The sequence below is a fragment of the Sinohyriopsis cumingii genome, chromosome 1 (genome assembly GCF_028554795.1).
Source record: "Sinohyriopsis cumingii isolate HCF-2022 chromosome 1, ASM2855479v2, whole genome shotgun sequence".
NCBI classification, from domain to species: domain Eukaryota; kingdom Metazoa; phylum Mollusca; class Bivalvia; order Unionida; family Unionidae; genus Sinohyriopsis; species Sinohyriopsis cumingii.
Window position 1 is genome coordinate 181,675,805 of NC_142961.1, and position 26,041 is coordinate 181,701,845.

A 26,041-nucleotide genomic window follows, 5' to 3' on the forward strand; every position below is an offset into this window, starting at 1 on the left:
TTTGGTCCCAAAGGTTTTTGGTTTTAAGGGGTTTAACTGTATAACATTTCATGTATTTATTTGCAGTTAAACGCCAAATAAACAAATAGACAGCGTTGTTTTAAACACCAAATAAAACATAGTGTTGTTTCAAACATCAGATAAAACAAAATACATGATTGCTTGCCTTGTTTTCCATTTTGCAATCAAAAATATTCTCCATCTAATTGATCCATCTTGTTTTAGTTACTTCCAAGATACGGAACCTGAAGGACTACCACTCCCGCATCATTAATAATGTTATCCCTCAGCCAACAGGAGTTGATGCAGCTAACACCTTGAAGTATTTCTCACAAACCTTGCTCAGGTAAAGAAAAATTAAACAGGCAGCAATCCAGTTATTAATTTTAGGTTATTGTCTGTCAGATTGGCAGTTAAAGTGTCATCCTCACAGTCACATGATCACAGGAAGTCTGTTCCAGAAATATACTTAACTGGAATCAAGATATTTAAAAAGCCCAGAAAAATTTATGTTCCTTAATTTTTTTCATAATAATTTTGAGAATGCGGTGATGGGAAAGATGGAGAAACCCCTTATCTCAGGAGGAAAACCATCTCCAGTGTGAGAACGACATGGGGTTTTCATCATAAGACATCCTAGAATGTGTTTTTTTTATCCTAAGTGAAAATGGTTCTGCCAGAACATCCAATATGGCCACCATGGAAATCATCTTAAAAATCTTATCGCAGATCCTTCTAAATGATTGGCCATATCAGCATGGGAGTTTCACTGAAGATGTTTTGGTGTCTAGTTGGTCCTGAATTAAAATGGTGCCAATATGACATACAATATGACCACCACAGCTGCAGTCTTAAAATCTTGTTATTGCTTCTCTTGAACAGAAAGTCATATGTGCATGGCATTTTTATCAAAAGACTTCATATGGTGTCTTGTTGGTTTAAAATAAAAATTGTGCCGATCTGCTATCCAGTTTGGCCATCATAGCCGCCATCTTGAAAATCTTGTTGTTACACCTTATAGAAGGAAAGAAATATGAACATTTGGTTTTTGCTGAAGATTTCTGATGATGTTTAGTTGGTACAGGATCATAGTTGGGTATTTATTGATGTGTACATTTTTCTAATCACTCCCAAAATAAATAAAGTCTGAAGGACTTTGTGTTAACTTTGTGAGTGATTAGGTAAAATTCACACATCGATAAATACCCAGCCATGATCATTTAATCCTTATTATTCCAATTTTCTTCCTTTCTCATTTCATCAACAGTGTTTTTTTAGGTATATTGAACTCTTCAGAGCAACAGAATACACAGCCCTAAATTGCTAGCAAAGGGGAGTAGATTTTTTATATAATAATATAGGGTATAGATTTTTTATATAATAATATAGGGTATAGTGTCAGAGTGGGTCATGCCAATGATCTAAGGAGATTGTTATGGTCATTAAAAATTTTATTGGTTGTTGCTGTTCCATTTTTTCAATGTTATGCTTGATTATATCATTGGTTGTTCTGGTATTCTACATATTTGATCTTTCAAAAGCAAAATCATGTCCATTTTTATTGAGATATCTTGCCTGTCATATGACTCTGACGTCTAATAACAGCTGATGGAGTATATTGTCGAAGCAAAATGCAATAATTTATGAATATTGGTTAGTAAATCCTACCATTTGCTTTCTTTGGCAAAAGGTATGCTTGTTGGAGTGCAGGAAGGCCTGTGCAATTGTTTTAACTTCAAACGGGCAATATTAATGCGACCTTGGTCCAGTGTTATGTACCCATTTGTTGGTTGTGGATGCAGACCTTCGCTAAATTACACTTTAGCAAACTATATTTAGCTTCCCACAGTCTGTTCCAGTGTTTACATTTGCTGTCTTTTGTGACGTCAAGTACATGGGTGCTGACCAATGTGCATGTTTGTCATGAGTGAGCAATTGCTGTGCATGATGGGACTCTAACATCAATTCCCAGCCAAACTAACCAAAGCTTCTTGCATTCCTCTTGATTTTGGACAGATAGCACCTTGAGTCATTCCACTCATACACATGGAAAGCATTTGTCTATTCATGCAAGCGAAAGTAGGAAATAGTCATAATTTCAAAGACTTATAGGGCTTCTACACTCTTCGAGTCTGGTTTATTCTGTAACATTCCTGTCTATTAACAAACCCCAGGACCAGCCACAAGTGTTATAGTTCATTATTTCTCCCTAAATATAACACCGTGTCACATTATTCTGGAGGTTGTAAATTTTGATTGGAAATAACGTGTGTGTGGGTGTGCTTGTTGTTTTTATTGTAGTGTAAGGTCATAGTATAGATAAAGCCTCACATGAAATGACCTGGAAACAGGGAACAAAAAGTAGTATGCAGGAATTTTCAAAGTGTAAAACTTCCATAACAGTATCACAAGACCATTTATATCCAATCAGATATCAGAAAACTTGGTATGTTCATAATAATTTGAATTATTTCTGAATAAAAATGGTTTCAATCTGAATTAAGTAAGGCCACCATGGAAGACATTATTGATTTACCACTTTGTTTTTGTTTTCTTAAATTTCAGTATTCTGAAAGATGTGCCAAATATCCCAGCAGAGAGTTATGGTCCTCGCCAGAGGGACAGTGTTCGTCTTTCTATCTTTCCAAACTTGAATTACTCAGGACTGTACCATGCTGTACTGAATATGATAGATCTTGTGCCTATCGTGCAGATTGGACAGCTAGGTAATTTTTTATGTGTAAAAGCCATTAATTGTCCTTATTTATCAGCATACAGATAACTTATTTAGTCTTATCTCGGCAAGATAAATTTTCATTACGTGTCAAAAACTTACTTGCAGTGTTTCATTCCCAGTTGTGTATATGGAAGAGCCATAAAATCATTGGATGAAAATTCACATGCCCAACCCAAAATGGTGAGTGAGAATATCGAGGTGATCATGTGAATATTTCATTGTAGCCATCTATTTGTCTTTTTGTTATATTGTTGCATTGACTTGCATTTTTAATTATGAGCCAGCTACTTCAAAACATAATGAGAAAGTTGGAGACTAGTAAGTGCTTGTTAATAATGAGAAAGGAGTGCTTGCATGAGCTGGATCAAGACAAAGGAAAACAAACTTCTGGTACAAATTGTGGACTTTGAATGAAAAAGTCACCAATATTCTCATCAAAACATCCTCTTCATTAATGATTAAACAGAAACACTGGTCAGCCCTAGTTTGATCAACAAAAAGACAAATAGATGGCTGCAATGCTAAAATTTGCAAAAGTATGATTTATTTCTAACAGCTGCTGGCAGATAATGAGAAGGCTAGGTCTTTTTTTAATTACTTATAATTGATATTGGAAGGATCACAGATTAAGTTCTCGAAAACCTTTCACATAATCAAATTTAGGTCATTAACATTGTCAACTTGTATATTGCTTTAGTACTAGTTAATATATAATTTTAAGTAAGATTATTCTGGGTGCGGAAAAATGTTGACTGCTTGCCTGATATTGCAAGTGGATGTTGAGAGATATTTCAACCACTGATAATTCTTCTCTTGTCCTTCTTGCTGTTTATCAATTACCCTTTAGTTATGTTTCATGCTTAGATAAGGTTCTTATTACCTGTTCTCTGCAGGGTCATGCAACTTCTTTATTTTATGAAAATGGGGTGTTGGGGCATTTGTCCAGGTAGGGTTTTCTCATATTTCAAATGTTGATTCATTTAATTCAGTACTGTAAAGTTTTGTTTACAATTCTTATGAAAACAATACTCCCTTTGGAATGCATATATTAATGTGATAACATTAATATATAATGTATATTACTGTTAGTTTCTTTGTTTGTTTAGACTCTTTTGTAGAAGTCATTTAAAATCTTAGCATTAAGGTAAAACATTGTCTTTGGTGTCAGAGTTATGACAATTATGGTTAGAATAATGCTTTGGGAAGTTGTCTTTACTATTTGAATCCTCATATTCCAGCTTTAAATGTTGAGTGTGTGTGTGTGTGTGTGTGTGTGTGTAATTAGGATTTTAATGTAGCTTTAACAATTTTTCAGTCATATCGCTACAATGTCTGCATTGTGGCAGTTTATAGTGATGTCCAGCACTGGGGCATCATGCCGCAGACATGTAGCATGTTGTCCCACCCAGTCTCATTATCCTGACACCAGGCCGATGAGTCCTAACACTGACCTCTTAATGCTGAGGGCCAAGCGAGGCAGCTGTTAGTACCATTTTTGTAAGTCTTTGGTATGACTCAGCTGGGGATTGAACCCATGACCTCCCGCTTCTGAGATGGATGCTCTAACCACTAGGCCACTGGAGCAGTCTTTAAATGTTGAAGGTGTAAAATCAAAAGCTGTTTTGCTGTTAGACCATTTTAATACATTGTAGTAAAATCAGCTCATTTAATACATTGTAGTAAAATTAGCCAATTTAATACATTGTAATTAAATTAGCCTATTTAATACATTGTAATGAAATTAGCCTATTTAATACATTGTAATGAAATTAGCACATCTAATACATTGTAGTAAAATTAGCCAATTTAATACATTGTAATGAAATTAGCCTATTTAATACATTGTAATGAAATTAGCCTATTTAATACATTGTAATGAAATTACCTATTTAATACATTGTAATGAAATTAGCACATCTAATACATTGTAGTAAAATTAGCCAATTTAATACAATGTAATTAAATTAGCCTATTTAATACATTGTAATTAAATTAGCACATCTAACACATTGTAGTTAAATTAGCCTATTTTATACATTGTAATAAAAATTGCCTATTTAATACATTGTAGTTAAATTAGTTTATTTAATACATTGTAGTAAAATTAGCACATTTAATACATTATAGTTAAATCAGTAAGGGGGTGCAAACAAACCCCATGGGGGTCTGCAAATACTAGATATGTTAAAATGTTAACTAATGAAGCTTTGAAAAATTGAAGAGTTTGTTTTAAACTTGAATATATAGATGCAGTTCTTGACCAAATTTGTACACATACACAGAGCAACCAGGTAAGAACCCATATGTAACTAGCAATGTTACAGATAAAATAAAGGAGTGATTCATATTAGAAAGGTTACATATAGGTTCTTCTGTTTTTGATGTAAAAATCCACAGTTCCCAAGTATTTCTTTATATACCATTTGATTCAACTGTATTTACAAAATGACTATGTATTCAAAATCTATTTCCAATATGACTGTATATATTCAACTGTATGTATATTATGACCATAATATATTAAACTGTATTTACAATATGACTATGTATTGAACTATATCTACAAATCTACAATATGACAGTTTGCATATATATATATATATATATATATATATATATATATAATTTTCATTATCCAGAACTGGGGGAAGCAGTGCTGAATGTCCTTGGATGTTTGGTTCCATTTCTGGAGCATGATCTACTAGATTCTCTACCTTACACGGTTGCATCCACACTAGCCATCTTTCCTCCAACGTTGCACAAGGACACCATAGACCTCCTCTGTAGCAACCTTCTCCCAATGACATTAGGTAAGGTTCTGCTAGATACCTTGGAATGTACAGTATACTCAGTGGTTTTGTCTTTGGTCACCTTCCCTCCCACACTGCACAAGCACACCATAGCTTTCCTCTATATCAACCTTCTCACAATGATTCTATGTAAGGTTCTGATGGATGCCTTGTTGTACACAGCATACTCAGTGGTTTTGACTCTGGCCAGTAGCTGCATTTCCTTCTTTCCTGCACAAAAACACCATAGACTTCTTCTGTAGTAACCTTCTCCCAATGATTCTTGGCAAGTTTCCACTGGATGCCTTGCAGTACACAGTGTACTGGGCGGCTTTGACTCCATCTTTTCTGTGATACTGCACAGTAATACCTTAGACCTCTTGTGTAGCAACCTTCTCCCAATGATGCTAGGTAAGGTTCTACTGGATGCGTTGTTGTATGCAATGTATTTGGTGACTGTGTCCACCATTTCTCTTTACTTGCATAAGAACACCATAGACTTCCAGTGTAGAATCCTTTTCCCAATGCCTCAGGAAAGGGTCTACTGGATGCCTTGCTATACACAATGTATTCAGTGACTATGGCCACTTTCCCTACACAAGGACACCATAGAACTCCTGTTTTGTAACCTTCTCCCAGTGATGCTAGGTAAAATCCTTTAGACAGTGTATTCAGTAAGAGTGAAATGATACACCTATGCCGTGTATCGATATGATTCATGATAAACACCCAGCGATATGATACATATCGATACACATATGAACTTGATGGTCTTTCCATCATTGGAAGTTAGGTGGTGGCCTTTCATGAATGTTTTCATTCTGGTCCTATTATTAGTATGCAGACTACAAATAGACATATAGTTATTATATATTTTTGTGCACTTCTCACTGATGAGAAAATAAAAATACTTTCAAACAGACTACCTGTTTGTTGCAGTGAGTTTTCTCCAACGTTTTAGGCCATTTAATGGTAGCTCCATTTAACTCCCTTTTGTTTTGTACAATATGAATGATTTGAAAACATCTAATTACACCTCTCCCTCGATAACTTGCGCACAAGGGGGTCCACAAACACTGACCACACTACAAGCAAGGCGCAAGTTACTGAGGGACCTCAAAATATTAAAAAAATCGCTTTGACATCGAGAAAACCGTTGGGGGTTTGGCTTTAGGGAACTGGGTTGTTTATTGACTGAATCCTCATTTTACAATCATGTTGATAATAATTTTTAATAACGTGCTTTTTCTAATGAAGTTGTTCGTTATTCTATTTAAATAACATTTATTTTCAAAATGTCCAACATATAAAAGATAGTTATGACTGGTTTCAACAACCATCACATGCACGCCAAAAAAATCTGTGTATTGCGTCACTGCATTTTGTTTTCTTGATGAGTCTGGTTCCTGTAGTGGTGTTTACTATTATTCTGCCAAATTGGGAGTCTACAGGGCAGGGAACTTGACTAACTGTTGATACACCACCAAACAAGATTCTTTTTTCTCAAAAACATGCAACATTTATTTCATGAGACAATCGTCTTTATTGAAACTCACTTTTTATATTGCTCAATTAGTACAATATTGATGTCATGAATTAATTAATTGGAATTAATAATGAAACTTCTTATCATCCTTGAGGATATCCCTAAATGCCAGTTCAAGAATTCTATGAAACTCGCTTGCCCACAATGGTCCATATCTGTGAAATCAAGCTCTTTATTTTATGAAGTATTCGTTTCGCTTGGCTGCCTTGTTATCATTGATCACAGTTATGAAAGAGTCGGTTAATTTAAGGTAGTTTATGTTATATACACAATAACATTTATAAGTGTTTGATCAAACGAAGTGAGTTCACCTGACATACGACCGGGAACAGTAGATTTTAAGTTTGTAGGATTTTCATGCCTTTTAACTTTTCTTTTATTCCACCTCCTTTATTTGATTCAGAAGACATAATTAACTTGATAATACAAAGGAGGCCAGCTTTTAATTCAGTGCAACAATACAACAAATACTTCCAGAAGTCAGTTATCAAAACATGGTCGGCACTTAATTAGGTTCTCAGAGAAACGAGTGCGAACGTAGCTGTTATGATAGATTGACGCATTTTACATTAATTACAAGAGGTCACATTGCATTTATGACCATTGCACTTAAAAGGAACTAAAAGATAGAACTAGAACACAAATTTCAGTTGATAAAAAAAAATATTTAATTTGCATTTATGTAATAAAGTACCGCCTCCACTCGGAGTGAGTGACATTTTCATTGATCAAAATTTCCTTACATATCGTTAATTGTGGTATACTAGGAATGTCATTTTGAATACAAATGTAACAAATTGTATGACCAATTTTCAAATTTGATATTTCAAAGTATTGATTCAAATTTCCAGGTCCAATTTACCATTTTTGATGATAAAATGAGCAATATATCAGAGTGTCCGTTACCAATTTTGATCGCAATTTTCTTCAAGTGCAACAAATAGGGATCAATTTTTGGGATATTTTCTGGTTTAAAAATGGGATCCAAGCCGGACCCTGCGTTATAAGCGGGTTCGCGAGTTATCAGGGTGCGAGTTATGAAGGGAGTGGTGTACCAATTTTGTGTCTCAATTACACGTGGTAGACATTATGATGTTATTTTGAAAACAGAAGAAATAATGCAGTGTCGTCGTGTAAAGAAAATCTCCTAGAACAAATTTGGGCATGGGAATAAAGTTGAATACCAACATGAATATTACATTTACTTTCTGCAGATGCAAAAGACAGCTGCAGCCACAGGTACTTGTATTTGTTAGTGAAGAAGGAAAACTATTGACTTCACCCATTCCTATTCTACAATTTTTTAAAATTTGCACAAGGTGATAAACATGAGCAGTTTGAAATCTGCCCCATAACTCATTCTATGCTAATTTCATTTATCAGCAAATATATTCACTGGTTGGTTATCTCTGCATTAAAAAGTGAAAGTCTGTATTTGTTCCCCATATACAATTTAAGGAGAGATGATGACTGGATTTTATCTTAAGGGTGACCTCTGTCTTTATCAGAGAAAAAAGGAAGGGGAGGAAGAAATGATCACAAGTCAATATTTATCTAAACTTCAATATTTGTCTTTCTGTCTTTCAACTCCACTTTCTTATATCTCTACTAAAATCAACATAATTGACAGATGTCACCTCTTGTTGCATATGCATTAATCTGTTAATTCTCAGCATACTCTGCTCCTTTTCTTTGTATAAATATTGTTCTGTGCTTCTTTCTGAAGGGGCCTATACATAGCTAGCTTTGTCAGCTTGAATATGTTGGAAAACTGATCTTTGTGACTGTTATGTACAATTTTCCGGAGATCACAGATATTATCTTTTGGATACATCTGCTCCAAAATTGGATTTTTCATTAACATAAAGAGCCTTTGTTAAATCAGTAAATTACTGATTACTATGCCAAATTTCTTATCTGTTCCATAATGCTGTATTAGGATATTTAGTTCATCGATGCTTGTGCAGACAGAGGTATTCAAATAAATATCTTTACTTCTTAATTTCCTTTTTTTACCCATATTTCATTCAGTTTATCTTAACCCTATATAGTTCTGTAGCATATGATCTGCAGGGCGAAACTGATTAATTAAAAACAAAATGAAAATTGCATGATACTTTTAAATTGTCTGTATTTTAATTAGGCTCAGTATTCTGTCCTTTGTACATTTAATTTTGAAATACCACTCATAGGGTCATGCTGTCTATTTTTTGTCCAAACAGCATGAAATAACTGACTCATATTTAACACCATTTCAGGCTCAAAATCACTCTCCATTAATACTTTCCCAGCTCCAATAATCTGATATACTTCATAACTTTAAAACTTACTGTCATCATCACTAGCATCAGCAAGTATTTGTCAAACAAAATAGTAATGAACCACGTTGGGAAGCAGACATTTTGGGTTTACTAGGCATCCTGTATTTTAAACACGCATTTGTAAAACTTTCTTCATCAATGGTTTCAAACTATGCCATAATGCTTATTCCTGGGCACATTGTATTAATCAAATTTAGTTTCACAACCATTTATTTTGTGCTTCAAGAACCCAGATGTGGAACAGGTGCTATCTGAAATACAGATACTTTGCAGAGTATATTTTCATTTGTGGGACTTTCAACGAATTTGCAGGAGTTCTCGCATTTCGCTGTTACTTGACATTTATAATGACTTTCCCACGAAGACTCTGTTGCTCTGCCAATAGTTCCTGTTTGTCACGAAGAGAATAAACTACACTGATTCCAGAACAAGCAATAACCACAAATGAGAATTAAATGTAACATATTTCACAGTGCAATACACCGGTATCATAGCTCTCAAATGCACGAAAGGAGTCAAGAGACAATTGAAAGTAGAAAAACTTTGTGTGAAATTGGTTACTAAATGATGAGTAAAGTACTTCATTATATACCTTGCTATGTGTTTATGCACTTATAAACAGTAACATGAAAAAAATGAAGACAACAAGCTTTGTAAAATTTAACAAATAATTTATTTCCTTAGAAAAACAAGGTAAAAATGAGGAAATGCACTTATGGTTTTAAGAATCAAATCCAGAAATAATCCAAGAATTAAAAATTAGAAGTTCTAATAATAAAATATTCTAATGAATTTGAGTTTGAGTCCCGATGAAAATCCAAAAATGGAGGGCATGATGTATACTGTAACCAGTATAGTATTGATGTGTCTACAGTTCTTCATTGAACCACAAAAAATAATATTCCAGTCTTGAGTTCCAAATAACATTTCAATAAATATCTTTGTCCAAGAATTCTGTATGAGTACTTAAATATTCCCAGGGAAAAGCATTAATCTCTTAGAATCCAAATAATTTGAAGAAAAATTAAATTTTAAATCCAACTGGTCACAACAGAAAAAAACACCACCTTGACGTTGAAGTGTTTAAGAGCTCAACTAAAATTATTTCTTAATACATCAGTATTAAATCTGATTACAACACAATTCCGGTAAAACTAGAATTTCTAAATAGAGGCTATTTACATGTCTAGAGTCACATACACCAGTGTTGCTAATTCTGAATCATGGTCAGGAACTAGGTTAGCATTAAGATACAAAGTTCAAATAATAGGTTTTTTAAAAAAAAAACAGTGAGGTCAAACTAGTTTCTGGAAAATGTCAAATTCCAGTAAACAAAATTACATTACTATAATATATAATGGAATAAAAACTTGAAAACAAACAAACAAACAATTAAATCAAATCAAATATAAATAAAATCAAATATACATAACAACATGGAACATGTTTGGAATATATAGTATATGCTGAACATACTTTTGAGATAAGATAATTAGCATGAAAGGGGGAGGGGGGCAGATTACAAACCAATCACTTTGTGTTAACTTGTTGATGGCAAATGGGTATTCTCAAATAATCTTTTTTGTTTTTACTAATAAACACAAGTACCTGTGACTGCAAAATGCTGTTTCGTATGGATTATAATTTTACAGAATAACAAGGCAACTAATAAAAATTATTCATGATTGCTGAAAACTAAAATAACATGTATATGGTAAGTATCATTTTGTATTGATTCTCCATCTCTTGTATTGATATGTGTATTGTTTCAGCAAAAGTATCGATGCATCAATATATTGATGAATTGTTTCACCCCAAGTATTCAGTGATTCTGGCCACCATTCCTCCATCCTTAAACAAGGATGCAATAGCTCTCCTATGTGGTAACCTTATTTTACACATTGGCTTCAACTCTAGGCATTTTCCCTCCTACTACTACATAAAGATTTTGTCTGCCCATGAGTTAATAAGAACAATAAGAAGTAAGGTCCCTACTGTACATGATACCCTAAACTTGGGCCATTTCCCTTCCCATCTCCTCTGTAGTAATCTTCTTCAGATGGCTGTATGTAAGAACTTGTGGGATTTCCTGCTGTACTCAGTACCATAAACAGATTATTTCCCCGTACACAATGCTGCTATAGATCTTTTCTGTATTAATTTCCTGTCAAACTGGATTTCTTGCCACTAATGTTTGCCCTAACTAAGACCATCTTTTTCAAAGCATCGAACAGAAATGCCTGTCAGTGAATATATGTATATGTGTGTGTGTGTTTCATTTGCTTTTTTGAATGATTTCCTTTGTTAATCAATTCCCATTTAGCATTGGTTTTAAGCAATACTTTATTTTCAAGTTGAATAATCTGTGTTATAAGTTTATTATAAACACATTTTGTATGTGTATAAAAATTATTATATTCATGCCCATTGTAATAGTCGTACTGGAAGGTTTGTATATTTGGCTGGAAGGTTACAATGGCAATGTATTTTGGCGATATGACTTAAAAAAGCATAGCTGAAACTACACATTGTAATTAATTTTATCTGATAGGAGTAACCAGATTATAGTCTTGTAACTGCGAGTTAGTAAAATTGCTTAATCATCTACCAATGAAACATTTTGTTTTCCTTTCTGAAAGTTTGCTATAAAATGGCAATTGAAATGATTTCTAAGTTGTTTTGAAACAACCCCTGTAACGTGTACATAGGAGCAAATGAATAAGTGAATTCATACCATACTGTTGGTCCTAATGTGATTGTTCCCAATAAAACATTACTGTAACTGTTCATAGACAACACACTCAAGTATTAAAGTACATATATGAATAAACTAGACCCTTCATTCCAACTGAATTGACAAAACCCAAGAACATGCTTGGTGCTGTGCATAATATATGAGTGCATCTATTTTTAGAAAAAGGGATTTTCTTAATATAACCACTCACTTTCTATCTTAGTTACAACAATCCACTGATAGGATTCCAAATTTATGGTTTTATTATTTGCCTAAGTACTTGTATTAATGTCATGCATCTGTTAAATAGTATTTGCCTCACTGCTTTTTTTCCCATATTTTCACAAAATGAGTGATGTCAGAAAACAACCATGACTATAAAAGTCCTTTTCAGATTCTATGACATGGCATTGTTCTATACATTTCTGACCTACATGTCAATTTCTAGTCTAAATTTTCTCTCATATCAAATTTAGTATTTGCTTTCTATAAATTGTGTATCTTCCTTAATCTATTTGCCCAATTGTTTATGAAAGCAGATCATCTAATAATGAAGTGGCATTTCCTAGACATGTCTGGCATTACAGGTTCACTTAAGGTTTCTCAGACTGATTTTATAAAGAAGATAACGCAAACAAAGCAGTTAAAATCTTCATTTTTTAAAAATTTAAATTTGAAAGTTATTTTCTTAAAACACAAATTACTATGTACATATTGATGTTTAAGTTTCAAAACAGGTTGGTATGTTTTCATCATTAAATGGTAGGCCTAACTTATGGAAATCAAACAGTGATAACTTGCAACAAGGATAATGGTAAGTAGGTTATTAAAACACACATGTGAATGTGTAAGAGTTTGTTTGCCAGCACAGATGGTATCAACACTGCATGCAGTTCATTTCACCTTGGGCTATAACACAATGCTGTCAGAACTAGCTTAAATGGCTGACTACAGTGAGGGAGCATCTCAGAAGTAATAAACTACTGTCACTCATTGTACAGCTAAAAAATCACAGGGTGAAGTTGTTTTCACTTTTATTACAGAACAATGTGAAGTTTACATTTTTTGGGTGACTTTGTTGCCCTTTGCCTGGAATCATGGTCTTTCTGTGTATATATATGTATGTATGTATGTGTGTATATATATATATATATATATATATATATATATATATATATATATATATATATATATATATATACTTTTCTCATGAACTTTTAAAAGGAGTGGGTCAAAATTATTTTGCTATGAGAACAGACTACATTAAGAATCAAATCAAGCTGTATCTTCCTTTCTTACGTAGAGACCATACAGTTTTCAGAACTGAGCCCATTAGTTCTTTGTACCATCTCCATTGTTTTAACTCTACAAATGCATCCATGAAAGTAGAGGTCACTTCTACTGATAAAGATATCTCAGTTGGACATGTGTCTGATACAAATAAACCCTTGTGCACACTTATCTAATGGCAGTCTGTCTGCATGAGCAAAAAGAAAAACACCAGAACTGTAGCCAATATTTTCATCTGTAAAAGAAAACAGCAAAACACTATCATAAAAGTGTTCTTTATATGTATGCAAGGATATAACACAACCTAGTTTGACTGCTCTATTTCTGAGTGGCATTAGACACATGGGGGACCATAATACATAGTACTTTTCCAGGCAAGATATTCTAGAAAAATTATAATCTTCACTTATACACAAATTATCTGAACAACAATAAAAGTAATTTTTAAAAAATATCTGATATGTTGGATAAATGATTTTTCTTTTGAAGGAAATAATATATATATATATCTCCTGACAAATATGCCATATTCATTAAATAGGTAGTGCAGAGCAGAGATAGTCTTGAAATTTGTAAACTTAAATTTTGTATTCTGTTATCAGGTTTTGATGGATGTGTTGAGCCTTCCTATGCCAGTGAGTCAGCAGCTGCTATTATTACAATGGTGTTCCAACACACAGACAATGGCTGTAAGTCAACATTTTTGATGATACCTGTATTTATTTATTATGCAGTCTGTAACCTTGTATATAGTATGCATTTCCTTCATTAAAGTTATATGAGCAAATATAAATTGCACCTTTTGAACAGTTGAACTTTTCTCAAAGGTAAGCTATTAAACAATCACCTGTTTCAAACTATATTGTATATGTCCTGTAAACCAAAATATTGCAGAAGTGAACCTTTATTAAGCAATAATCAGTCCAGAGATTCTGCCAGGCAGTGGGAACATGGGTTTATCACCAAACAATTTAGAGTCATGCAACTTTTAAAACTGAGGGAAAAATCATGCAAATTGGATTTGGTTACTCTGATTTTGTACCCGATACATATTTTTTAAAAATTCAATCTTAAGGCCGGGCAATTCATCTTCTTTTTGTATGTTGTTTATAATCTTAGTTGTTCACATTCTTATGGAACTTATTGTTTGAATACATGTACTTTGATGATCAAGATCTTCTGTCATGTAATTGTCTGCAAGGGTTTCTGATTGAATTGTCTCCTCTTGGCACCTTGTCATTTAAGTCTTGCAAAAATTTTGATCCTTTGACAGAAATATCCACTGTGCATAAATTGAGGAAAATTATGTTTGGATATCCTGAAGACCAGTTCTTGAATCTGTTCAGACTGACCAAAATTGGAGTGATTCTGCCTTTATTTAAAAGAAAAAAAGATTGTGGGTGGAGATTTAGTTCTCAGAGCAGAATTGACACCACTCTGAGGACATGCTAACATCTGAAATATTAAACAAGCTGAAGATGTTATAGATATGAAGAACTTCAGTAAATCACTTTCCACAAGCTGTGAAGAAATGGGGAACTTCAGTAAATGACTTTCCACAAGCTGTGAAGAAATGGGGAACTTCAGTAAATGACTGAATGGATAATGCAACTCAAATGAAAATGTGTGGAAGATCAGACCTAATTATCCCTGGCTTAGAGAAATCTGTGTGGAAGATTAGACCTAATTATCTATGGCTTTGAGAAAAATGTGTGAAGATCAGACCTAATTATCCCTGGCTTTGAGAAATCTGTGTGGAAGATCAGACCTAAATATCCATGGCTTTGAGAAATCTGTGTGGAAGATCAGACCTAAATATCAATGGCTTTGAGAAAGATGTGTGAAGATGAGACCTAAATATCCATGGCTTTGAGAAATCTGTGTGGAAGATCAGACCTAATTATCTATGGCTTTGAGAAAACTGGATGATTGTGTTGAATTCAACAATATCAGGATTAGTTGCTAACAAACACATGTGTGTACCAGCTGACTTGATTGACACAAAATGAAATGTGCTTTGAGTTTGAATAAGTGTAAAATCAAATTTTCGTTTTTAGTATTGTTTCTTGTTCTGTCCTTTTAAATAATGTTAGTGTTTGAATAGTATCCGTATATGCTTTTCTCATATCTCTCCTTATGTCATATCATATCAGTTTAAGGTAGTGAGTGGACGCTACTGGGTACAGTGGAAGCTACTGGGTACAGTACAGATATGTTGGCATTGAAACAATATACAATGAATTGTGATTCTTTTTTTAGGGGTTAAAATAAAACAAACAAACAAATAAGCTAATTTTTATTTCAAGATTACAAAAATGATTTTAATTTATCAAATAACATTGTTGATCTCAGGAGATGAAATGCAGTAAGAAAATGAGGATGTTGTGGTTGGGGTGCTTGTTTATCATATGTGACCAATTTTTCATTTTTTTTATTTGTGTGGTTCAGGACAACAAAATATATGAAAAATTAATACTCTATGAAAATTGGTGATACTACAGTAGCAAGGTACTAGACATGTAAGTAGTCACATCAGCAAGCCATGTAGACTAGGCTGGCACTAAAATTTTCAAGTAGTCACATCAGTAAGCCATTTAGACTAATCTAGCACTAAAAGTTGTAAGTAGTCACATCAGCAAGCCATGTAGACTAGGCTGGCACTAAAAATTGTAAGTAGTCACATCAGCAAGCCATTTAAACTAGGCTGGCACTAAAATTTGTAAGTAGTCACATCAGCAACCCATGTAGCCTGCATTAAAAGTTGACAGTGACTTTCTATGTGGGAAATATATTATACTAGAATTTAACAGTGACTTCCACAAGAAAACTGTTACACTAGCAGTAAGCAAATACTTCCCATGACTAAATAGATATGCTACAATTGCATTTAGCAATGACTTTTCATTGCAAAAAGCTTCAGTAGCAGTTGGCAGTGATTATCCATGACAAAATATGTTACAGTGACAACTGGCAGTGACTTTCCATGGCACAAGTCAATGGACAACAACACAAACCTTAATAATTTTATTTGCCAGATTTTCTCTTTTAAATATCATGATCACAATCTGAGAATTTTCATCTCTAATGGATATTTCTGCAACAGCTAGTCCAATCTTAGTGTAGAGATATTTTTTAATTGTTTTAATTGTTGTTTAAATTTGGCTAATTACTGCTGACACAGTTTGATTAACTTAAGTGAGAGGGAGAGAAAGAAAATGACTTGGTGCCAGATTATGATTAATATATTGTCCTGTGTATTAATCCCAGCTTGGGGATGTTGAATAGGGCCTGTGTGTTAATCCCAGCTTGGGGATGTTGAATAGGAACTGTGTATTAATCCCAGCTTGGGGATGTTGAATAGGCCATGTGTGTTAATCCTAGCTTGGGGATGTTGAATAGGCCCTGTGTATTAATCCCAGCTTGGGGATGTTGAATAGGCCCAGTGTATTATTCCCAGCTTGGGGATGTTGAATAGGCCCAGTGTATTAATCCCAGTCTGGGGATGTTGAATAGGCCCTGTGTATTAATCCCAGCTTGGGGATGTTGAATAGGCCCTGTTTATTAATCCCAGATTGGGTAATTTGAATAGGCCCTGTGTATTAATCCCAGATTGGGGAATTTGAATAGGCCCTGTGTATTAATCCCATCTTGAGGATGTTGAATAGGCCCTGTGTATTAATCCCATCTTGGGGATGTTGAATAGGCCCCCTGTATTAATCCCATCTTGGGGATGTTGAATAGGCCCTGTGTATTAATCCCAGCATGTGGATGTTGAATAGACCTTGTGTATTAATCCCAGCTTGGGGATGTTGAATAGGCCCTGTGTATTATTCCCAACTTGGGGATGTTGAATAGGCCCTGTGTATTAATCCCAGATTGGGGAATTTGAATAGGCTCTGTGTATTATTCCCAGCTTGGGGATGTTGAATAGGCCCAGTGTATTAATCCCAGTCTGGGGATGTTGAATAGGCCCTGTGTATTAATCCCAGATTGGGTAATTTGAATAGGCCCTGTGTATTAATCCCAGATTGGGGAATTTGAATAGGCCCTGTGTATTAATCCCATCTTGAGGATGTTGAATAGGCCCTGTGTATTAATCCCATCTTGGGGATGTTGAATTGGCCCTGTGTATTAATCCCATCTTGGGGATGTTGAATAGGCCCCCTGTATTAATCCCATCTTGGGGATGTTGAATAGGCCCTGTGTATTAATCCCAGCATGGGGATGTTGAATAGGCCTTGTGTATTAATCCCAGCTTGGGGATGTTGAATAGGCCCTGTGTATTATTCCCAACTTGGGGATGTTGAATAGGCCCTGTGTATTAATCCCAGATTGGGGAATTTGAATAGGCCCTGTGTATTAATCCCATCTTGGGGATTTTGAATAGGCCCTGTGTATTATTCCCAGCTTGGGGATGTTGAATAGGCCTTGTGTATTAATCCCAGCTTGGGGATGTTGAATAGGCCCTGTGTATTAATCCCATCTTGGGGATGTTGAATAGGCCCTGTGTATTAATCCCATCTTGGGGATGTTGAATAGGCCCTGTGTATTAATCCCATCTTGGGGATGTTGAATAGGCCCTGTGTATTATTCTCAGCTTGGGGATGTTGAATAGACCCAGTGTCTTAATCCCAGTCTGGGGATGTTGAATAGGCCATGTGTATTAATCCCATCTTGAGGATGTTGAATAGGCCCTGTGTATTAATCCCATCTTGGGGATGTTGAATAGGCCCAGTGTATTAATCCCAGTCTGGGGATGTTGAATAGGCCCTGTGTATTAATCCCATCTTGGGGATGTTGAATAGGCCCTGTGTATTAATCCCAGCTTGGGGATGTTGAATAGGCCCAGTGTATTAATCCCAGTCTGGGAATGTTGAATAGGCCCTGTGTATTAATCCCATCTTGGGGATGTTGAATAGGCCCTGTGTATTAATCCCATCTTGGGGATGTTGAATAGGCCCAGTGTATTAATCACAGTCTGGGGATGTTGAATAGGCCCTGTGTATTAATCCCATCCTGGGGATGTTGAATAGGCCCTGTGTATTAATCCCATCTTGGGGATGTTGAATAGGCCCCGTGTATTAATCTCAGTCTGGGGATGTTGAATAGGCCCTGTGTATTAATCCCATCTTGGGGATGTTGAACCATCCTGCATGTTGTGCAAGTCAAATGATAGAGGCAAATGCTGCTTCAGTGCTTAGAATGGTCAGAAAGGATTTGAGTTCATTTTCCACCATCAGTCCAGGTCAGCTACTGTGTTGTGCCCTCAAACAGCAAGTTGCTTTGCTCCAGTTGTTTCAACACTAAATAACCTGCTTTTGTTCCTGTGATGTAAAACACTAAACTAAAAGCAAACAAACTTTGATTACCTTGTCCTCATTTTTTTAAATGTCTATGACATGTTCATTGCTCGGAATTTAATTGAGAGCCTCATGTTGATGGGTTAATTCATAGGAATTTAATTAACTGAGTGCCTCATGTTGATGGGTTCATTCATAGGAATTTAATTGAGTGCCTCATGTTGATGGGTTCATTCATAAGAATTTAATTAACTGAGTGCCTCATGTTGATGGGTTCATTCATAGGAATTTAATTAATTGAGTGCCTCATGTTGATGGGTTCATTCATAGGAATATAATTAATTGAGTGCCTCATGTTTATGGGTTCATTCATAGGAATTTAATTATGTGCCTCTTGTTATTGAAAGCATGTCGTTGAAGTATCAGTTTCTGTTTTTAATGCAGATATTGTAATTAAAATGTCATTATTATTATTTATAGGCATAAAAACATAATTAGAAATTTTAAGTCAAGATTAAAGCATCATGCTGTTTATTGAAATACAAGTTCACTGATTTTTTTGTATCTTTTTTAGCATACCATTCTCAAATATTGGAGTGTTTTATGAGCATCAAAAGGGATATCATCAAAGTAAGTACAAGTGAAATGAAGAAAAAAATGACTTTAACATGGTATGCCTTTGTTTAGTTTACCCTTTTATCATTAAATGTGTTTTTTTTTTAAATCTGTGTACAAATATCATAGATAAGAGGTATCTGTGAAATTTTGTGGTAGTCTGTGGTAGTAACTTTTACTTGTTGAAATTCCAGTAGGAGTTCTAATGGCTGACATATAAATACAGTTGTCTGTTTGGCCGTCTGCTGTATAAGCATTTGGACTAACACATTTGTCATGGCGATGCACATGCATGCAATGTGTGTAGTATTGGTCATCACAGCAAAGAATGAAAGATGAATGCACTCTTTGACCCATTTCTCAAGCGGCCTTGGCCCTATTACATATCTGAAAGAACAGTCAAACAACCAGGTCAGTCTTGTTGAAGCACCTTGCTCAGACAAATCTCTTTACAACGGTCCAATTTGTTTTCAGCATTTTTGTTGTCAGTGGTAAAAGATCTGCCATTGTCAAGACCATGGCTATTATTTAGAGCAGGGGTGCACAACCTTTTTCGGCCAAGTCCATATTGGATTTTCTAAGACCACTTGAGGACTGCAAACACTAATTTCTTTAATATAATTACTGTTCATGGGCCAGATTTCTGTGTTGTTTTAATTTGCCCTGAGGGCCAGAACATGTTCATGGGCCATATCTGGCAATATCTGGCCCATAAACCACAGGTTGTACACCCCTGATTTAGAGGTTGTTGTTGTTGTTCAAGGGTTTAATGCCATTTTTCAGCACAAGATAGGCTATACATGGCGGTTAGTATAACTGGTGGAGGAAGAACCCTGGAAAACCCAGGAAAGAACCACCGACCCATGAGAAACTACTGGCAGGCTTTCCCACATACCCATGCTAGCCGAGCCTTGGACTCAAACCCACGCAGACAGAGGTGAGATGGCAGTGATCCAGAACAGTGAGTGCTTTAGACCACTTGGTCACTTGGGGCCCCTGATTTAGAGGTAATACTATCATTGATTTATCATCATCATCAAGCCAGTATTTATCAGAGACAAGAATGTGCTGAAAATATAAGACTTGTTTTATCCTAATTATTCATTTCATACCCATTTATTGAATTTCAGATTTATTTTCTTATATTTGAAACTAATTTTCTAGCAGTCATATATAGTGTCCACTAACATGCACATAGCAGAAGTGAACTTCCTTGGAATGACAGTAGTCTTGTACTTAACAGTGTATTAGGGAACATGCAGGTCTGTTGCTTGGACGTTTTTATTGGTCTTGGAGGCTGCATATTCGATTATAAAGATCAAACTTACCATTGAATATATTGCTTCCCATCCATTTGCTTTTTTGGTGTGATGACTGACATCATAATGAGGTAATGAGAGCTGACAATGTGTGTATGTTAGTGTGTTTGTCTGTCTGTCTGTCTCTATATATACACATTGCCAATGGTGGCTGAGTGGTTTAAGGCTTTCACCTCTGGAGATCACTTACACATCTCATCTGTGTCTACATGAGTTTGAGTCTTGGCTGGACCGTTGTGGGTTTGTGAGAAAGCTTGCATGTAGCTTCCTGTTGGACAATGGTTTTTTCCAGGTTCTTCCTCCTACAAAATACTGGCCACCATATATAGCCTATCATGTGCTGTAAATACCATTGTTCACACATCCATTAATGTTCTGCACAATGAAAATGAAGGCTTAGAAACCAATTTTAACATGCATATTTCATAAATTTATTTAAACTTCTGTGATGAGAAAATATGTGTGCAAAGATGGATGTAAACAAGTTACATTTGATATCAAATTCATGTTGTTATCATCATCTGCAGTGACATAGCAAGAGCAGCAACAACCACAAAATAACTAAGAGTCTACTATTAGCTGCCATCATATCGATATCTACAAGAAAATCTTTCCTTATTGCAAATTTTTTTCTCAATTATACAGATGATTTTAACAAGCTAATTTAAGATTTTTAAGCTGAATGCAACAAATTCTTCTTGAGGTGTCAGAGCTTAAAGTTGCTATACACACTCTATATTCCAACCTACTTTTTCAGACCTTTTCAATATCTGCTCAACATGGTCAACAGTATTATGCAATATAGTAGAATGTGTCTTGTAATAATGGTCTGTCAAGACAGCTGGTCTCTCTTGACAGGTTCTAACATTTGGCAGTGGTCTTTCAAGACATGACTGTTATACTACTTGCAGTCACTTACACAAGACAACAGTTGGTGTAATTGGCTTTTGGTCATACTGGTAGTTAAAGACTTACACCAGACAACAGTTAGTGTAATTGGTTATTGGTCATACTGGTAGTTAAAGGCTTACACCAGACAACAGTTGGTGTAATTGGTTATTGGTCATACTGGTAGTTAAAGGCTTACACTAGACAAAAGTTTGTGTAATTGGCTTTTGGTCATACTGGTAGTTAAAGGCTTACACCAGACAACAGTTGGTGTAATTGGCTTTTGGTGATACTGGTAGTTAAAGGCTTACACCAGACAACAGTTGGTGTAATTGGCTATTTGTCAGACTGGTAGTTAATGAGATAAGAGGATTTGTTTGTTGTTTGACAGAACAGCAATACAAGCATGGTTTTAAGTGCTGATGCACTGGTGTAAAGTGCCTTGCAAAGGACACACACTACAGTAGCCTAGCTGGGCTGATTGGATGGCAGAATTTGAAAGCACATAATTTTTGTGGTAGAGAGTCCCTTGCCCTTGCACAGGGATGCACTGCAGTAGCCAACTCATGTTTATCCAATGGTAATATTTGGTCCTGCATGCTTTTTGCCACTATTCTGGTATACTTACTACTGAGACAGCATGGTAAACAGATAAGGAGGACAGGTGCTATGTATGACATATTAACGTAGTGGAATTATTATTTGTCACTCATTCTCCTTATTTCTTTTGCTGTTTTAAGTAGTATATTCATGTAGCAATTTTTGAATTCTTTATATTGTTAAGGTACCCAAAACACTGTAGACATAGTGGAAGATGTAATTCATTGTGTCCTTTCTTTCAACAGGATATACTGAGCATTATTGCATATGGACCCCCTTCAGCAAGGGCACCTGCTGCTAATCTGCTGTTCTACTACTGGCCGCAGCTGAACCCCTCTTTGTCAGATAGACGTGGAATCCATTATAAATACTCAGGTAGACATTCTTTTATAACACAACATGTGCAGTAATTGTTATAAATATGCCCTGATATAACCCGTGTTAATTAGCACTGCAATTTATCACTGCAAAATATGCCCTTATATAACACATGTTAATCAGTGCTGGAGTTTAACACTGCAATGAATGTTATCAATATACCCTTATATAACACATATGCTAATCAGCACATCAATTTTACACTGCAATGAGTGTTATAAATATGCCATTACATAACACATATGTTACTAAGCACTGCAATTTAATGCAAGTGTGATGCTCATATTGAAAATTTGATGTTTGGTAATGTGTTTATACTTTGGAAAAAATCACTTTCTGTTGGCATATTGTCACCACGCATTTAAAGGGAGGTGTATGTCACTGACTTACTGTATTTACCATATATATTGGGACATGATACAATAATTTTTTTTTTTCCTGTCCCAGAACTTATGGTGAAACTTTTTCACCTAGGTCATATGTCCCAAGACTTAAGAAACAAAATATTTATTTTTTTAAATATCCCCCCCCAGCACTTTGCAATAAAATAGAAAAAATGCTTATTTGATAATAAACTGTAAGAAACTTACCTTGTATTGTCATCATTTATTCCTTTTTTTTATCATGAGCATTAAAGAATAAAATATATCCATGAACTCCATATATGTAGCATAGGCTTCCATACAGTAGCATGTATTGCTTATGTCTGATAACGCACAACACATTGTTCATTGACATGAACATTGAGAAACAAATCACGTTTGGTTGTACTCAAACGTTTGAATGTGTTATCCGACTGAAAACTGGATCCAACAAAGTAGAAAGCAAGAGGGAATTAATCAACCGATCGGTGAAGACAACTGCCATTCATAAAAGACATTGTGTTAGATGCAAAGTAACCAAGACTGAATTATATCCAGGTCAACTATATGATAGTATCTTGCAAATAAAAATCATTATATGCAAGCATGGGTTACAAAATAGTATCATTAAAGCAAGTTATTGCAGCGTATACTATTTACCCACAAACATCAGTGTCCATTTGTAATAATTGTAACTACAGATGCCAAGCAAACATAAGTCCAGGTGGTGAATAAACACAACTGGCAGCAAGCAGTAAACTCATTGTGTGAACTTACCAACAGGACATCAAAGACAAAGGTTATTTTAATTATAAAGGAAGCTGACTTCCAGCTTTGAATATTTTGAAGTTGTGTTTTTTTCTCTTTTTTTTCTGTAAAGGATATCAATATACAAAGGTTATTTTGTTACTTTGGATTCTTTTAAATATGGGGATTTTTTTCTTTTTAATATACAAAGATGGCAGAGATAAGGTAGCTAACTTTGGTTCCTTTTCACTGGTATTCACAGGAATCTTGAAAATAAATTGAAATGATGGGACAATTTTTAAAGGGACACGATATAGTGCTTCATGAAGGCCAGAATAGAAGATGATTATTAACATGGATGAAATTCTAGTGTACTTTGATTGCATTCCTGTACAGACTGATGATAAGATGGGGGTTAAAGTGTGAGAATTAGCATGACTGGTACAGATTTATAAACAATCTAGTTCTTGCAGTTTCCACTTGATGTGATGTGTTGCTTCGAATGATAATTTTTCAAGGCATGAGAAAGCTATAAATAGATTCATGCACCAAAAGAATTGATCATATGTGTGTAGGAGAAAGGTCGTGATGAGATGAGGCTGCAGTGGGTTAAAGAGTTTTATCTCAAGTACGCAGTTTTATATTTTTTGCAATAATATTTCAGTTACTGTGCATTTTCTGACAAGTAATTTTCTAATGATTTAAAAGGTGTCCCACAACTTACAACTCGAAAAGACGATGTGTCCCAGAACATACAGTGCACAAAAAAAATTACTTTAAAAATTAATTAATGTGTCCAAACAAATGCAGTGTCCCAACATATATGGTAAATACAATAAGTATGGAAACGGCATATAGTGTTAGGCTTGTCCAGCCGTCTACTACATAAGTGTATATTTATGTACAAACACATATCTGCCTTCCTACTTACCTACCCACCCACCCATGCACAAAGATCTCTTTTTTTGATACAGTACGAAATAATCTGCTGTACTGTTTTAACATTTTACAATACAGACTTTGAACATTAGGATGTGAGTTGCTGTTTTGTTGATGAACCAGGGAAAATGGGGTGGTGTTGGAGTGGTGGTTGTTAGAAATGATGTTAATGTGAAAGAGAAGAAAATAAAAGACATACATTATGATGCTTATTTGCTGATTGCAGAGTATGTTTGCAGGATGTCCAGTTTACCTATTAATCGAACATATCATGCAATATAAATTTACATTAATACTGGCCGCCATGTATAGCCTATCGTGTGCTGAAAAATGGCGTTAAACCCTAAAACAACAACAACAACAAATATAAATTTAACAGAATTGTCATTAAGATTGCTTACTAATGTTTAAAGTATTCCTAATTATGTGTCATTTATGAAGACATCTGTCAATTAAGTTTTAATTTTCCCAATTATATTGTTATCAGTTTGTTTCTTTCTTTGGTAGCCTGGCCACCTGTTCTATGTCAGAGGGAAAATTGTGTCAATTCTGGTAATTGCCAAGCAGTGAAGGTACATTTCAGTTATTTAACTTACAGGTATTTACAACTGTCAGACCATGCTGCCTCACATAATGAGAGAGAGAAAGAGCACTTAATTTACTGTGTAGTATAGATTATTACTCTGTGGTATAGATATTTACTCTGTAATAGAGATATTTACTTTGTGGTATAGACATTTACACTGTAATATAGATATTTACTCTTTATTATAGCTATTTATACCATAATATAGATATTAACTCTGTAGTATAGATATTTACACCGTAATATAGATATTTACTCTGTAATATAGATATTTACTCTGTAATATAGGTATTTGGTCTGTAGTATAGATATTTGCACTGTAGTATAGATATTTACTCTGTAGTATAGATTATTACACTGTAATATAGATATTTACTCTGTAGTATAGATATTTACACCGTAATATAGATATTTGCTCTGTAATATAGGTATTTGGTCTGTAGTATAGATATTTGCACTGTAGTATAGATATTTACTCTGTAGTATAGATTATTACACTGTAATATAGATATTAACTCTGTAGTACAGATTATTACACTGTAGTATAGATATTTACTCTGTAGAGTAGATTATTACACTGTAGTATAGATATTTACTCTGTATTATAGATATTTGCACCGTAATATAGATATTAACTCTGTAGTTTAGATTATTACACTGTAGTATAGATATTTACTCTGTGGTACAGGTATTTGGTCTGTAGTATAGATATTTGCACCGTAATATAGATATTAACTCTGTAGTATAGATATTTATACCGTAATATTGATATTTGTTCTGTAATATAGATATTTACACCGTAATATAGATATTTATTCTGTAATATAGATATTTACACCGTAATATAGATATTTATTCTGTAATATAGATATTTACACCGTAATATAGAT

At 34.6% G+C, this 26,041-nt stretch overlaps 1 protein-coding gene across 7 annotated transcripts in view; it reads left to right on the forward strand.

Annotated features, from left to right (window-relative positions):
- Positions 1-26,041, forward strand: part of LOC149808497 (protein unc-79 homolog) — a 255,882-nt gene that overhangs the window by 6,870 nt on the left and 222,971 nt on the right. For all 7 annotated transcript variants that reach the window (XM_089978169.1, XM_089978143.1, XM_089978163.1 and 4 more), the window contains exons 3-9: positions 226-346; positions 2,566-2,726; positions 5,377-5,547; positions 14,020-14,106; positions 19,292-19,347; positions 22,385-22,514; positions 25,073-25,137. In XM_089978169.1, the coding sequence (XP_089834295.1) occupies positions 226-346; positions 2,566-2,726; positions 5,377-5,547; positions 14,020-14,106; positions 19,292-19,347; positions 22,385-22,514; positions 25,073-25,137 (791 nt within the window). The remainder of the gene's footprint in view (positions 1-225; positions 347-2,565; positions 2,727-5,376; positions 5,548-14,019; positions 14,107-19,291; positions 19,348-22,384; positions 22,515-25,072; positions 25,138-26,041) is intronic.